Below are 15729 nucleotides of genomic sequence, written 5' to 3'. Positions count from 1 at the left end.
TGGGGCCTCTAGGACAAATGGACACATGTGCCCTGAGACAAACACGTGGGCCCCTTGTCAAATGTGTGCGCCCAAACCGGGACCATCCCCGCTCGCGTTCGTCTAAGAGTTGGCAAACCCAAGCCAGCCCCGCCCCTGACCTCCGGGCGGACACCTCTCGGTCGGACGCCCCGGACACGCGCGCCCCCTGGCGGCCGCTCTCTGGAATCTCCGCCAGCGCGCGCGCCCCGCCCACAAGGCCATCCCCGTCGCGGCGCCTGCGCACTCAAGGCCTTTTACGGCGCCGTAAAGCAACTCGGCCAAACGGACGGCCGCAGTTCGCTGGTGAGACCCCGGCCGCCCGCGACCCCTACCTGCGCGGGGTCTCGTCCGCTCCGGGACCCCCAGCCTCCCGCGCGCCTGGGGATCCTGGGATACGTTCCCGGCGTCCGCGATCCCCGGTCCGTCCGCTTCGGCCCACGCAAAGGGTCCGTGAGGAGGGTGGGTCCCTGTGGGTCCCTCCCCGGCCCCTCTGCCGGGTCCACGCTGGCGCGGGGGTCTCGGGGCTCCGGCCTTTCCGCGGTTTAGCCTACCGGCTCCCATCGCGGCCCGGTGAGGGGGCGGGTGCCAACACTCCCCTCCCATCTCGCGCGCTGGGCCCTCGGGGTGTAGAGGGATGCGCACCTGGCGGCGTCTTGGAGCCCCTGGACTCCCCCCGCTCTGGTCTTCCCATTCCCCGCGCGGACCTCGTTGAGGCCAATCCCCGCATCCCCAGAACCCTCCGGCCTCTGGCGCCTTCCTGCGCAGTGGGAACCGGGTTCTCAGCTCCTCCCGATCCCACCCTGGGCAGCGGCTTCACACAAGAGTGGATGAGGGTCGGGGGGCGGGAGAGGGTGTCTCAGCGCCCTTGGAATCCTCCCATCCGCTCCTGCTCCTACACCCTCACCGCAGGTCAGCGTCGTGGAGGTCTCGGTGTCCCCTCCGGGTTTTCTCCGGCAGCCTCTTCCGGGTCTCTTCCTCCGACCCCTGGCTTGGTGCACTGGGATGGGAGGACCACAGCGCCCCCTCCTGGCTCCCCCGAACCCCGGGTCTCCCTCCGCCTTGTCTCCCACTGTCCCGCTGCGGTTCTGGAGCGCGCGGAGGTGGAGGGGTTCCCAACGCCTTCTCTGCGGCCGCCTCCAGTCTTCCTCACAAACGAAGGCCCACCCTCATCTTCGAGGAGGCGTGCTTCGTGCATGCCAGACGACCGCTGTCAGAGCCCTTTCCTGCTGGCTTGTCCCGTGTACTCCCCTGTCGGTCCCCGAAACCCCAGACCCTCTCTGCTGTTGGTCTTGACACACCCTACCCCTCTCTGGTTTCTTTGGCCTTCCGCAGGGGAGAGGCGGGCAAGTTCTCTTCGTCTGCAGGAAGTCCGCCCTGTGGCTGCTGGAGGCTTGTGGGGGACTGCCCAAGACTTCTGACGGCTCCCCCATCCTTGTCCTCTCCTTGCCCTAGGTCTGACGCCCCCTCCCCCGTGCACTAGGGCTCTAGTTGCTCCCACAGGTGGCAGAGGGGGACACGAAGGTGCTTTTCATGTAGGAGCAATCCCCTGGAACTCGAAGGTGGGGATGGTTTCCGGTCCTCCCCTATGGTCTCCCTGTTGTGTCTTCCCCCCACCAAACCCTTTCTTCGCCAAAGGTGTAAACCTGCTTCTTTCCCCATTTTCCGTCACTGGGGGAGGCGTGCTTTATGTGCAGGTGGGTGCCCCCTTTCCTTCCCCTCTTCTTTTCCTGCACGGGACGTCCGCACCGGAGCACACAGGACGGGCGCTGCCTCCCTCCCCCGACCCGCGTTTCCTTGTGTCCCAGCAGGGCGGCGGCGGCAGCCATGGAGGCGCGCTTCACGCGCGGGAAGTCGGCGCTGCTGGAGCGCGCCCTGGCGCGGCCCCGCACCGAGGTGAGCCTGAGCGCCTTCGCGCTGCTATTCTCCGAGCTCGTGCAGCACTGCCAGAGCCGGGTCTTCTCCGTGGCCGAGCTGCAGGCGCGCCTGGCTGCCCTGGGCCGCCAGGTGGGCGCCCGCGTTCTGGATGCGCTGGTGGCTCGCGAGAAGGGTGCCCGGCGTGAGACCAAGGTGCTGGGCGCTCTGCTGTTCGTCAAGGGTGCGGTGTGGAAGGCGCTGTTCGGCAAGGAGGCGGACAAGCTGGAACAGGCCAACGATGACGCCCGCACCTTCTACATCATCGAGCGGGAGCCGCTCATCAACACCTACATCTCGGTGCCCAAGGAGAACAGCACGCTCAACTGTGCCAGCTTCACGGCGGGCATCGTGGAGGCGGTGCTCACGCACAGCGGCTTTCCCGCCAAGGTCACGGCACACTGGCACAAGGGCACCACGCTCATGATCAAGTTTGAGGAGGCGGTCATAGCCCGAGACCGGGCCCTGGAGGGCCGCTGACTCCACGGGAGATAAAGAATGCAGAGCCTTTCCCAAACGTGTCTTGTGTCTTGTGTGGGGGCCTCACACATCCACCCGACGCCTTGACGCCGGTGCCTGCCTCCGGCTGGGGATGGAGGTGGGCCAGGTTCCGCCCAGCGGGGCCTGGGGGAGGCCCGGGGTTAGCGTAGACGTCAGTCTGCAGTAGTTCCCCTGTGGCTGGAGACGGGAGAGCGCCGCTACTCTCTGTCCAGCTACCCTGTGTTGTAGACAGCAGTAGGTCAAGGACGGGGTACAGCTGTGTGCCTAGAAAACATGCAGAGGGAGTAGGCAGAGAGGTGGCTGACGCCGGCTTTACACCCTTGCTCAAAGTGCGGTCCACGGCGGGCAGCAGCGGGGTCTCCTGGGGGCTGGCCAGCGCGCAGACCCTCAGTCTGCTACTGCGAGTCTGTATCTTAGCAAGTTCCCCGGGGGATTCCTGTGTACCTTATTCTGAGAAGCAGTGCTCTAGCGCACAGTGTGGTGCAACGGGGGTGCCTGGACCCCACCTCTGGAGTTTCAAGATTCTGCAGAGCTGGGCCAGCTGAGGATTTGCATTTCTTTGTGGGGCTTGATCTCAGGACCCTGGGATCATGGCCTGAGCTGAAGGCAGAGGCTTTAACCACTGAGCCACCCCAGGATTTGCATTTCTAACAAGTCCCCGAAAACTGCTTATGCTCCAGGCCCCCCCCCCCCCCCGCTTGGAGAACTCAAGAGACCTGGGGAAGTGGTGGGCTCACTCCGGAATCATCTGGGTGTCTACAATAGTTTGAAGGTGATATCGATGATCTATGAGCACATTTGTGTTCCTTGTTCATTTTTTTTTTTTAAAGATTTTATTTATTTGAAGGAGAAGCAGACTCCCCACTGAGCAAGGAGCCCGGATGTAGGGCTCGGTCTCGGGACCCAGAGATCATGACCTAAGCTGAAGACAGTCGCTTAGCCAACCGAGTCACCCAGTTTTTTAAAAATAAAACCCCTTATTTTATTTTTCTTTTAAAGATTATGTTTATTTGACAGAGAGTGGGAGATCACATAAGCAGAGGGAGGGGGTGGTCACAGACAGGGAGAGGGAGAGGCAGGCTTCTCACTGAGCAGGGAGCCTGATGAGGGAAGGAGAAGCAGACTCCCCACTGAGCAAGGAGCCCGGATGTAGGGCTCGGTCTCGGGACCCAGAGATCATGACCTAAGCTGAAGACAGTCGCTTAGCCAACCGAGTCACCCAGTTTTTTAAAAATAAAACCCCTTATTTTATTTTTCTTTTAAAGATTATGTTTATTTGACAGAGAGTGGGAGATCACATAAGCAGAGGGAGGGGGTGGTCACAGACAGGGAGAGGGAGAGGCAGGCTTCTCACTGAGCAGGGAGCCTGATGAGGGACTCAATACCGGGGTCCTGGGATAATGACCTGAACCGAAAGCAGAGGCTTAAATGATTGAGCCACCCAGGTGTCCCTTTATTTTATTTTTAAAGCTTTTATTTTTAAGTAATCACCCAACAGGAGGCTCAAACTGAACAACTCTGGTCAAGATCAAGAGTCGGCATGCTCGGGGCGCCTGGGTGGCTCAGTGGGTTGAAGCCTCTGCCTTCAGCTCAGGTCATGGTCTCAGGGTCCTGGGATCGAGCCCCGCATCGGGCTCTCTGCTTGGCGGGGAGCCTGCTTCCCTCTCTCTCTGTCTCTGCCTGCCTCTCTGCCTACTTATGACCTCCGTCTGTCAAATAAATAAATAAATAATCCTTAAAAAAAAAATTAAAAAAAAAAAAAAAAAAAAAAAAAAAAAAAAAAAAGAGTCGGCATGCTCTACCGACCCAGCCGGCCAGCTGTTCTCATGTGGCTCTTTTTCAGGTCTTTTTTTAAAAAAGATTTTATTTGGGGTGCCTGGGTGGCTCAGTGGGTTAAAGCCTCTGCCTTCAGCTCAGGTTATGATCCCAGGGTCCTGGGATCCAGCCCTGCATGGGGCTCTCTGCTCAGCGGGGAGCCTGCTTCCTCTCTCTCTGCCTGCCTCTCTGCCTACTTGTCATCTCTGTCAAATAAATAAATAAAATCTTAAAAAAATTTTTTTTATTTGTCACAGAGAGAGAGCACAAGCAGACAGAGCGGCAGGCAGAGGCAGAGGGAGAAGCAGACTCCCAACCGAGCAGGGAGCATGATGCGGGACTTGATCCCAGGACCCTGGGATCATGACCTGCGCTGAAGGCAGACACTTAGCCGACCGATCCACCCAGGCGTCCCCACTTGTGTGTTCTTGTTTCAAAAGTGAAATCTGACACTTAAGGCAGCTGTTCCTTTCCCTTTGGCCCACCACCCTCGCTGAGTTCCTGATCACTTCTCCTCCCCAAGGTAAATCCTGCCAGATACTTTTTTTGGCGGGGAGGGGGGGGATCCTTCAAATTTCCTTTCCTTCCTTCCCATCCTCCCAGTCTTGAACAAGTCTGTCGAGAAAGAGAACTTGGGGTGCCGTCGGCTGGGTCCCCTCGGTTGACCGAGGGTTTAGGGGTGGGGAGGATGCAGCCCTCAGTTGCTTTTGGGGGTGCACTGTGGAGGTCGGCGTGAGGTGGGGAGAGCCCGGGTGCCGAGTCTGACCAGAGGGCGGGTCCAGTTCCTCCAGCGAGGGGTGGGGTAGGACTCAGCCCCCAGCAAAGGACGGGGGCATCCACAGCCTAGATGGAACTATCGGGCACCTACCATGTGTAGCCCTGGGGACGGTCATGGGCAGGAAATAGCTGTTGGCTGGGGGAGGGGAGGGCCCCCCCCCCCGAGGGAGCTGGGGGAGGGGGTGATCAGGGCGGCAGTCTGAATTTTGGGAGGGGGCAGTTTCTAGGAGGCCAACCAGGATCCGAGGTGGAGAGTCCAGGAGGGCGGAGGGCGGTCCAAGCCTCCATGCAGGGAAGCCATAGGATTGGAGGAGAGAGCTGGGGCGCACCGGGAAGCCAGGGGGAACTGCAGAGTCCTTGGGTTTAGTAGCCTGAGTGTCCCCCAGAGCCCCTGGAGAATGGCTTCTAGGGCCTGCTGGGTGAGGGGCAGATCGCAGAAACAAAGGACAGGAGGCAGGAACTGGCCAGCCGGCTCCACCCAGAGATGCAACAGTGAAGGGTGCCAGAGAGCAAGAGAGGGTGGGAGGGAAAGAGAGGGGCTGTTCCCTAATGAGGGAAGTTGGGGAGCTGGTAGGCAGGGAGGGGGCCCGGGTCTTTCTCCCTGCTGGGGGTGAGCAGAGACTTGCGGGCAGGGGAGGTGTGGGATGATCTCTAGGAGTGGGGGTGGGGCCCCCATAAGAACAGATCTGGCAGGTTTCCCATTGCAGCAGCTCCGACAGGATGCTCGAGGCTGCAAATACAGTGTCTACTGAAGCCGAGATGAGATGGGGTGGGTAGGGAGGGGCGAGGAAGAGGAACCCAGCGGCAGCCCTTGGTGAACCAGGCAGGCGTGGTACCTCCCCTCATGCAATAGACCACGAAGTAGGTACTGAGAGGAGGTCATTTGCCCATGGACCCACATTCATCCTTTTGATAGACATTTATTGAACACCTACTGTGGGTCAGGTGCTGGGGTCACAGCTGAGAACAAAACAAAAGCTCCTGCTCTCCTGAAGGTCACAGTCAAGCCTGCGGTGGGAGGCCGGCGGGGTTGGGGGGCAGTAAGAACACACCTACCCGTGAATGACGCATTCGCTTGGAAGGGGAAGAGTGTAGTAAGAAAGTAGGGTGAGATACAAGCGATCTGGAGTCAGGGGTGTCATTTTAAATGGGAGGGAGGGGGGGAGTGCAAGATAGCCCCCACTGAGGAGTAAGTGGGGCAGGGGGCGTGTGCAAAGGCCCTGAGGCAGGAGCGAGCCTCCATGTGGAAGTGCCAGTGAGGAGGCTGGTGCGGGGGCTGGGGTTGGGGAAGCCGAGAGCAGAGGAGAAGCTGGGGAGACCAGGCAAGTTGCAGGGATTCTGCAATTGCAAAGCACCCTGTAAGACTTTGATTTTTTTTTCTTTTTTTTTTTCCCCCTCAGATCCAGAAGGAAACTTCTGGAAGGTGTGAGGCAGTGAAGAAGGAGATTGGGGCAAGCTAGGATGGGGGTCACACCAAAGCGGTTGCTGGTGGGCAGATTCTGCACATGGCTTTCCCTGAGGATTCGGAGGGAGCAATGTGGGTGACAGGTGCCGAGTGTGACCCCGTCATTGGCCTGAGTGGCAGAGGGGCCCGGAGTCCCCTTTGGAGAGCTCAGGTAGGCAGTTATACACTGGCCTGGAGTTCCAAGGGGACGTCTGGAGGAGGCAGAAATCGGGTGAGCAGTGGGTAGACAACAGGTAACCTGGGCCTAATTCTACCCCTGCCCCTTCCTGGCCCCAGGACCCCCCGGGGGCCACTCTAATGCCCTCCCCAGCCCCTTCGGCCTGGCCCTTGACTCCCAGGTCCCAGGTGGTCCAGCACGGGCCTCTCCTCATAGATTCCCCTCTAGGGGGGCCGAGAATCCCAGGAGCAGTCTGGTTCTTCCTGATCTAGGCCAGGAGTTGGGGGTGGGGCGAGCGGGCGAGGAGCGTAACGCAGGGTATCCTGGGGTCCTGGCCTGCCTCCCTCCTCAGCCTCGGGTGCAGGGACTGACCTGGCCAGACCTGGGGCTGGTGCCACGTACGCCTCCCAAAACCCACGTCAGGGTGGGGCCAGCACCTTCGGACCGGGTGACCAGGCCACCTGTGGGCCTGGCCGCATCTCCCGAGTGACTTCTGCCACCAGGCCCGCCCGTCCTGGGCACTTCTCATGCGTGCGCTCCTGCCCTCCCGCCTGCAGGCCGGGCTGGCGGTTAAGCTCAGGCCGTCCCCTGCGGCCCTACAGTATCCTAGGGGTGTTCTCTGCTGCTTTGGACACGGGAATCTTCATCTCCAGCCCTGTCTAGAAAATGCTTCCTGTAATGGAGGTGCGGGGGGCAGGGAAGTGGGGAGGTGCAAATGCCATTTCAGTTGCTCTGGACACCCCGAGGTGGACTCAGGCCGCGGGTTCTGGGACTCCCAGCTCCTACACTGGGAGACCGGAGCCAGCGAGGCCCCTGGGAAGGGGCCGTCCTCACTCCGTTTTACTGACGTGGGCTGGGTGGGGAGCCTGGCTGCCTGAGCCAGGGGTCTTCTCCCTGGGGGGCTAGGACACGGGGGCTACATCTGGGGTGGGCTGGGGACGTGGTCTACTCCTGCTCCTGCCGACGGTGGGGGGTGCCGACAGGGGACACACACAGGGGGCCTGAGGCATCCACCTCTGCTCCCCGGAAAGTTCTGCGGCGTATACTCTGAGCGCTTGGAGCCAGGGACGTGGGGACAACCAGCCGGGCTGAGGAGCAAGGGACAGGCCCTCTGGGGAGTTGGCAGGAGCCAGGGATGGGTCAACAGGCCTTCATCCGGTTGGGCGGGGGAAAATGTGGCCGGGACCTTAGCCACAAATAGCTGAGGGTCCTCAGAGCCTCTCCGTGGGCCTGGATGTTCCTGTGTCTGAGGTGGGGGAGCGACGCAGGGGGTGCACCGGGCAGGTGGGCCGGGGACGGTCAGGGTCTGGGTCTCGGAGCACGTCCCGGTGAACCCCAGGGGGGCCGCAGGGGTGGGTGGGCGGTCAGCACGTGGCCAGCCGGTCGCACACCCAGCCGTCCAGCCGGCTGCCGCAGAAGGCATCGTTCCACTGCCCGGAGCCCTGCATCATCACACAGTCCTCGCCCTGGCCCCCGTTGTTGGGTTCCCCCGGCCGCCAGTTGCTGCAGTAGGAGACTTCGGGTCAGAGGGTGGAGGTGGGGAAGGAGCCTAGTGCCCTCAGTCCAGACTCGCCCCTCAGAGTCTGGCCCCACCTCATCCCCGCAGCCCAGGGATACCCTCCCCCGCAGGCCCTCACCTCCACCTGGGCCTGCCCGCCCCCCAAGCCGGCCATTGCAGAGAGGCACCCCCTCTCTGAGTTGGGGCCTCGGCCCCCCTTACGTTCTCCCTCCTCACCTATAGTTCAGGGGCTCCTTGTCCATCCATATAAACTCCCCCTCTCTGTCCAGGTCCCGAAGGCCAATCCAGGTGCCCTTCCTGTTGGCGTGTCTGGCCAGGAAGTCCTGGGGAGCAGGACAGGCCCGGAAGTGCCGGGGAGCTGTGCCCGGGTCCCTCCCACCATGCAACAGGTCGAGGTGGGGGTCCGCAGCCCCCGCCCGCGAGCTCGGGCTCACCTGCTCCTCTTGGCTGTGGATGCTGACCAGCTGCCCTTGCAGTTTGCTGCACGCGAACCGGGCCTGGATCCACCTCTTGGGGTCCTCCCCGAAGTAGTAACACTTCCTCTGGAAGCTGACCCACTTCTCGGGGCACGTGTTACAGGTGGAGCCTGGGGTGGAGGAGAGGCTCAGGGGGGCAGCTGTGGTGGGCACCGCGGCGGATGCTGTGGCGGGCGCCGTGACGGGCGCCGTGGCGGGCGCCGTGACGGGCACTGTGGTAGACGTCGTGGCTGGCACCGTGGTGGGCCCCGTGGCTGGCCCCGTGGCAGACGCCGTGGCTGGCACCGTGGCGAGTGTTGTGGCTGGCGCCATGGCCGGCACGGTGGGTATGATAGGCAGAGTGGGTGGCAGCGTCTCTCCTGGAGTCACCCCTGGGGTCCGGGCTGAAAGCAGACCCACCCCAGAGCCTAACAAAGGCTTGCAGGCTGCCTTCTCCGGGGCTCTGCCGCCGACGGGCAAGACCAGCTCCCCGGCAGGAGCCCCTCAACAGCCTGCACCATCGCCCCAAAGACCCCCCAGACCCCCACCGGAGCAGCATGCCCCCCACGGACACCAGCATCAACACCTCAGCCTCTGCCAGGCCATTCCAGGCCATTCCCGCAAAGTGGCCCACAGCCAGCCGCCTATCCTTCACCATCAGCATCCGCATGTCACCAGCTCTGTGGCCAGTGGCCCCTCAGCCACCAAGCATCACCACAAACCCCTTCACAGTCAGAAGCACCTCAGCTGCCGACACCAGGGCAACGATCACCAACCCCTGCCCGCGACACCTGCGTCACCACCATCATCACCGGAGGGGCCCAGGATGGCCAGCAACCTCTCTCCGCTGGCCCCACCACGGCCAACCCCAGCGCCGATGTGGTGAGGCCAAGATTGCCAGCATCACTTGCCCTGTGACTTGTCCCCATGAATGGCTCCAATAACAGTCCTGGTCACCCTTGCGGCCAGCAACCCCCAAACCAGATTCTTGCCATGTTTGGGGAAATGGAGATGATTTTTGTCTAGTTGGAGGGATTGATCGGAGAGCTTACAGAGGGGGCTCCTGAAGGGCTGGGTCCGCCTGGCCTTGACCTTGGGCCACCTTGGTCTCTGTCTCCTCTTGTCCCCACCCCGAGGAAACTCTTAGACACTGTTACCACCACCCAGCCCTCCCAGATGCCAGGTTAAACCCACAGTTACTGCGTTGACTCGCTCTTGATTTAAAATAGATTTTCTTGGGCTCCTGGGTGGTTCAGTTGGTTAAGTGACTACCTTCGGCTCAGGTCATGATCCTGGAGTCCCGGGATCGAGTCCCGTATCAGGCTCCCAGCTCCACAGGGAGTCTGCTTCTCCCTCTGACCCTCCGCCTTCTCATGCTCTCTCTCATTCTTTCTCTATCCAGTAAATAAATTTAAAAAATCTTCAGGGACGCCTGGGTGGCTCAGTGGGTTAAAGCCTCTGCCTTCGGCTCAGGTCATGATCCCAGGGTCCTGGGATCGAGCCCCGCATCGGGCTCTCTGCTCTGCGGGGAGCCTGTTTCCTCCTCTCTCTCTGCCTGCCTCTCTGCCTACTTGTGATCTCTGTCTGTCAAATAAATAAATAAAATCTTTAAAAAAATTTTTTTTAAATCTTCAAATAAAATAAGATAGATTTTCTTGGAATGATGGGCAGAGAGGGCCCATAGCTTTGGTGGAAGTTTTTAAGCGGCTGGGGGTCTACAGCTTCCATGAGGAACAAAGCTGGATGTGTTTCCGACCAGGAACCAGTGACCCGTATGTGGCCCTTGGTGCAGGGGTGGGGCACCTTAAAACAGGAAGAGATTATCTCTGGGCACTTGAAGAAAATTTTGATTGGGGGGGGGCGCCTGGGTGGCTCAGTCCATTGGGCCTCTGACTCTTGATTTTTGCTGGGTGTCATGATCTCGGGGTCGTGAGATCGAGCCCCACATCAGGCTCTGTGCTCAGCAAGGAGTCTGCTTGTCCGTCTCACCCTGCTCCTCTCCCCTGCTCATGCTCTCTCTCTCTCTCAAATAAATAAATAAAATTTGGGGGCGGTGGGCAGAAAACTTCGAGGAAAGTGCCCTGGCTGCGTGTTGCATAGTCATCGAGAGACAGCCCTGGAGCTGGGCTCAGACCCCAGGCCTCCCCAGGGACCCGGGAGGAATAGGAAGATCTTCCATCAGAGAGAACGTGGGCCAGAGCCCTCCCCAGAGGGACCACAGCCGGCTTTCTTGCTGGGATTCCCACAGCCACAGAGTGTCCCAGGGGACTGAACTCCTTCATACCAAGCACAGAGCCTTCCTCTTTTCTTTGCCACTCGGGGCAGCTGGGGCTTCCCAGAGGTGGAAAACCAAAACTCAAGGGAGGGGGTGAGGGTGGGGAAGACATCAGGGCAGGAACACCCAGGTTCAAGGCACACTGATTGAATGCCTGCTCTTCCTGCGGCCTCTTGGGGCGGCACCCCCACTCACGACCACCAGCATCGCCCCCATCGCTGCAAAGGTGAGCCCCCCTTCGCCCCACCCCTGGCCGGGTCAGACAGTCTTCGGGGAGGGGCTGTGGCTGAGGGCGTCGTGCTGCTGACTCTCTGCTGAGCCACAACAGGCAGAGGAGAGAGAGGCCAAGAGAACCCAGAGATGGTCAAATAATGCTTTTACCTGGAGGAAAAAAGCGTTCGAGTGCCCCCCGCTGCCTCCACGCCTGCTCCAGGTCCGTGGAGGGAAGCAGCTGGACTCAGAAAGAAACTCACTCTCGGTGTCCCCCAAGGACCCTGCCACACACGTGAGCGCACACCCGGCCACGTTGTCACGTGCACACGTCTATCACACGTCATCGCCCCCGTGTGGTCCCATGCACGCCCCGACACACCAACTCACCGTTGGACACGTGTAGCTCTATCCACAGCTTCAGCACCTCCTGCTGGAGTCTTTCCAGCGATCGTAAGGCTGTGTGTCTCTCGTTCAAGCCTTGGGTGGGGACAGTGGTCAGAGACGAACTGGCAGTGCCCCCCCTCCGCCCCCCCACCCCCCAACCCCTCCCAAGGCTCACTCAGGGACTTGAGGTTGCTCAGGTCCAAACGAAGTCCATCCAGGTTCCGGGAGAGCTCGGAGTCTGATGGGGGTGGGCTGGTGTCAGGGTTGGGAGTCCTAGAGCACCGAGCCTCATGGTGCCTCCCAGCTTTAGCACTCCCCACACCCCCCGCCCCCCCCCGTCCCCCCAATTTCTCACCCTGAGCTTTCATTCTCTTCTGTTCAGCTCGGATTTCCTCCATGTTCTGTGAGACCTGGGCAGCTGGTGGCGGGGGAGGGGGCTCAGGGGTAAGCAAGGCTTCAGGGCCCTCCCCAGTCTCCCAGCCCCCCCCCCAACTGTGTCTTCAGGGTCACCTGCTCATGTTGGAGTTCCCAGGTGGTCTAGAGCACTGTGCCCGCAAGTTAATCCAGGTTTCCCCTCGCCCCAGCCCTCCCCTCCTCCTAGACCCAAGCTGCCAGCGCTCACCCTGGGATTTCTGGGCCATCTGGTCACCGTTGTGTCTTTCCAAGTCCTTGGAAACCCGAGAGACTGGGGCAGCAGGAGAGAACATGTGCCCTCAGGAGCCAGGAAGCCGATTCCCGAATCGCTCCCCGCCCCCGGCCCCAAGTGCAGTGGGGGGGGGGGCCCTCACATGGGCACAAGACCTGAAGATTTTCGTTTTTCATTTTTGGGGCAAAAGTGCTCAGGAAAATGCAGCCAAGAATAGAATGAACACACGTACCTCCCCCCCCACCCCCGCCCAGAATGGAACATAAAAGCAGCAGGTATTTCTCCAAAGTTCACTAGATGTGGGTCTCAGTGCTTCGAAGGTCTTAGCTTGTTTCTGCCCCGAGAGCCCTGAAGTGATGCCCATTTTACAGGTGAGGGAACCGAGGCCTGGAGTAATTCCGGAGCACTTCTCCGTCGGGCACTTCTCAGAGCCCGCTCCCCTCCAAGAGTCTCCGGGGTTTTCATCCCCAGGGGAGCGGGAAATGCAGGCTGACCCCCAGTTCCTGGGGTGGGGGGATCACTGAAGCCCCAGTCCTTGTCCCACTGCCCACAGTGGTCAGTGGCAGAAGCAGGACAAGAGACCCTCTCCCCGCCTTGACCTCTCCATACCGTTCCGGGCAGCGGTTACTTCTAGCTGTCTCAGATTCTGCACGGTGTCCCAGTCTGGGGAGGAGAGAAGAGGGGAGGAGACGGGTTTCTAGATGCCCGAAGCCACCCACACCCCACCTGTCAGCTGGGGATGGAGGCCTTGGGCATACCGTGTGGGAGGTGTGGAAAGGTCAGGAGACAGGGGTGCTGGACGGGGCGGGGAGCTCTCCAGGGTGGACAGAAGGGGCTTGGGAGGACGCTGGTGGGGACAAGGCAGGAGACACGATGGAAAAATTGGACTCCAAGCGCTGGGCTGGGCTCCCTGGGGTCGGAAAGTGGGCTTCTGGGAGGGAACACAAGAGGGAGACCGCATGGGGCTGGGGGTGTCCTCACGCCAGAAGAGAAGCAGGGTCAGCAGCCCGGCCCACAGCAGGACGGTCGCCAGCCCCAACAGCGCCAGCTGCACTCTCTGCCCACAGCATCGTCGTCTTCTGGAAAACTTTGGGAACTCTGCTGGGTCTGGGGAGAGCGCCAGGGGGAGAAGGTTGAGCCTGGGCTTGGCCATGCTTGTTTCCCCATCACCCAGAGCCCCTAAGTCCTGGGAACATGTCCAGAGCCCACACGAAGGCAGTGGATCTCAGGGGACGCCCCAGCCTCCTCTGTACGCCTTGCCTGCTGTCTGTCGTGCCCACCAGTGAGCACCCCACCCCTCGACTTTGTCCCTCTCTGCATCCGTGCATCTCCGACTCTGTCCCTCCAGCCGTCCAGCCCCATGTCTGCCATTCCATCTGCCCACATCCCAGTGGCCAGCGAGCCTGACTGGGGACCAGGTCACTTCCCAGGAAGACAGGACTAGGACCAGGACCTGAGACCTTTCCTCCACGGACCCCTCCTCCGATGGCCGACCCCCACCCAGATCTCACCTGTCATCTCTTCCCTTTTGTGGATTCAGTTACCCCCTCACACGCCCATGCTAGATCTCCAGCCTCATGCCCAGAAATCTGGGCCCTCCTTCCCCTTGGACCACCAGCCCTCACCCTGGTCCTGGCCCAAAGGCAGGGCACCAGGTTTCAGTTCTTCCTCAATATCTGAGCTCTTCCCCAGCCTTTTTCCTGGATGTCAGACCCCCCCGGGGGACTCATCCCAATCCCTGGGTCACCCAAGACCCTACCTTGTGGCCCCGCTGTGGGTCTGGGCCCCCTCCCTTCACCCTGGCTGGGAGGATCCATCACTCCGAATTCCCCTTGTTCTGAGGCCCTGTTCAACTTGGCTTCCAATTCTTCTGGGCTCCCAGCACCCCAGCTGGAGCGGTTTTTTTGTTGGAGGCCGTTGAGTCAGGGAAGGGAGGGGCCTGTGGCTTCCCTCTCCTGCCTGGCTCTGGGCCCAGAGGGCCAGTCAGGGCTCACCTCCCCCTGGCCCCTGGCTGAGCCTTCTTCCCAGAGAGACCCTGGAGCCCCTCTCTCCTCTCTTGGGTGAAAGGTAAGGGGTCAGGTGCTTGGTTTTGCCTGTGTCAGCTCCAGAGTATGAGTATGAATACTCCTCCTCACCTGAGTATGAATGCTCCTCCATGGCAGTCTTGCTTGGATTCTCCCAGTGACGGGCTGCTCACCACCGGACAAAGCAGTCAACTTAAGAGGTAATAGCTCTGGCCGGGAGCTGGGTTCTAATGAGCAGGAAGGTTAGATGTCAGGCTCTGGACAGCATCTGGGACCTGAGCAGCTCAGTGACCATTGGCTGATTGTGCTCAGCCCATCGCCAGGAGCCAATGTTGCATTTAACTGGGAGATGCAGCTGGTATGGCGGGTCACAGGCCTGACACCAGAGGTAGGCGCCCTAGAGTCCGGCACACGTTGGGTACACAGCAGGTGCTCGAAAAATGTGGCAAACAACTGAACCTCAAAACCGACTTCCTATCCTTAAAAAGCCAATGTTAAGGATACCTCATGAATATGTAAATTGCTCTGAATAACGCCTGATGATAGCCCCGGAAATAGAATCAGCTTGTTCCTATTGCTGCCTGTGCAACCTTGGCCTGGAACCCCACCTTTCTGAGCCTCAGTTTCCCCTCTATGAACATGGGAACGATGATCGCACCCAACTCAGGAGGTCGTGGAAGGATCAGACGAGATAATAACGTGTGTGAGGCTTTCAGCGGGGTGCCGCACGCGCACAGTGGGTCTTCAGATCCTAAACGTTTATCAGGCATGATTTGAGAGGTGCAGAAACTCCGCCACCAGACCTCAGCTTCCTCCTCCGCCAACGTGCTCAAGGCATCTTTAGAGTCTCTTGACTTTGGGGCGCCCTGGTGGGCGTCAACCCTTGGTTTCGGCTCAGGTCGAGATCTCAGGGTCATGAGATCCGGCCCCTGAGGTGGGCTCTGGGCTCAGTGCGAGTCCGTTTGGGAATCTCTTCCTCTGCCCCTCCCCCAGCTTGCGAGCGCGCTCTCGCTCTCAAATAAATAGATAAACCTCTAAAAGTCTCTTGACTTTAAAGCCCATGCCAATGACTGTGGGTCTGGGGGTCAGACAAGCCTCTTGTCTGAGGTTACTGGCTGCCTCGCTTGCTGTATGACTCTGGGCAAGTTGCTTCCCCTTTCTGAGCCTTGGGGAAGTGGAGGCGCGTGGTGGCCGGGACCCAATTAACGGCGGCTCCAACTGGACCTTTCGCTGGAAGAGGTGGGAGATGTCAGTATCCCACCACCCAGCCTGCCTGAACCCACACTGGACAGACCCGGGGCTGAGTTCCGGCTTCTCTCTGAATGCCCGACTGAGCTGACTCGTCTGTCAATCAGGGGTGCCAGGGCCAGCCCCACTGGGTGAAGATCCTGGTGTGCGGTCGCTGCTCAGTTAACCTACTGGTGGGCTGCTGGGGAAACTAAGGCACCAAGAAAGTCACTCGTCCATGTCACGCAGTGGTGGGACCAGGACTTGAACCCAGGACGTGGGACTCTGGAGCCTATTTACTCAACCACCGGGGGCGGGTGGCCCGGGGGACACAGCCTC

The 15729-nt window shown here is 60.3% G+C and overlaps 2 protein-coding genes across 9 annotated transcripts; one reads left to right on the top strand and one right to left on the bottom strand.

Annotated features, from left to right (window-relative positions):
• Window positions 1–265: 265 nt before the first annotated feature.
• On the top strand, window positions 266–2443 carry TRAPPC5 (trafficking protein particle complex subunit 5). 8 transcript variants are annotated; one of them, XM_045992312.1, is made up of 3 exons: window positions 276–467; window positions 1474–1580; window positions 1830–2443. In XM_045992312.1, exon 3 carries the CDS (start codon window positions 1846–1848, stop codon window positions 2410–2412), a length of 567 nt encoding a protein of 188 aa, XP_045848268.1. In that variant the 5' UTR covers window positions 276–467; window positions 1474–1580; window positions 1830–1845; the 3' UTR covers window positions 2413–2443. The 8 variants fall into 8 exon arrangements, with proteins under 8 accessions (XP_045848271.1, XP_045848272.1, XP_045848274.1 ...); XM_045992315.1 differs by lacking the exon at window positions 1474–1580 and having other exon boundaries at window positions 266–324; XM_045992316.1 differs by lacking the exon at window positions 1474–1580 and having other exon boundaries at window positions 274–324; window positions 1827–2443.
• A 3512-nt stretch (window positions 2444–5955) lies between these two features.
• FCER2 (Fc epsilon receptor II) lies at window positions 5956–14311 on the bottom strand. Its single transcript, XM_045992309.1, has 10 exons — window positions 14275–14311; window positions 13121–13246; window positions 12749–12802; window positions 12116–12178; window positions 11849–11911; window positions 11669–11731; window positions 11497–11586; window positions 8601–8752; window positions 8383–8489; window positions 5956–8150 (listed from the first exon to the last, which is right to left on the bottom strand). The coding sequence occupies exons 1-10, from the start codon at window positions 14294–14296 to the stop codon at window positions 8012–8014; spliced, it is 879 nt and encodes a 292-aa protein (XP_045848265.1). The 5' UTR covers window positions 14297–14311; the 3' UTR covers window positions 5956–8011.
• Between the last annotated feature and the right edge of the window lie 1418 nt (window positions 14312–15729).

Source organism: Meles meles, chromosome 20 (assembly GCF_922984935.1).
Source record: "Meles meles chromosome 20, mMelMel3.1 paternal haplotype, whole genome shotgun sequence".
Classification (NCBI taxonomy): domain Eukaryota; kingdom Metazoa; phylum Chordata; class Mammalia; order Carnivora; family Mustelidae; genus Meles; species Meles meles.
This window is presented reverse-complemented; position numbering and strand designations above follow the sequence as displayed.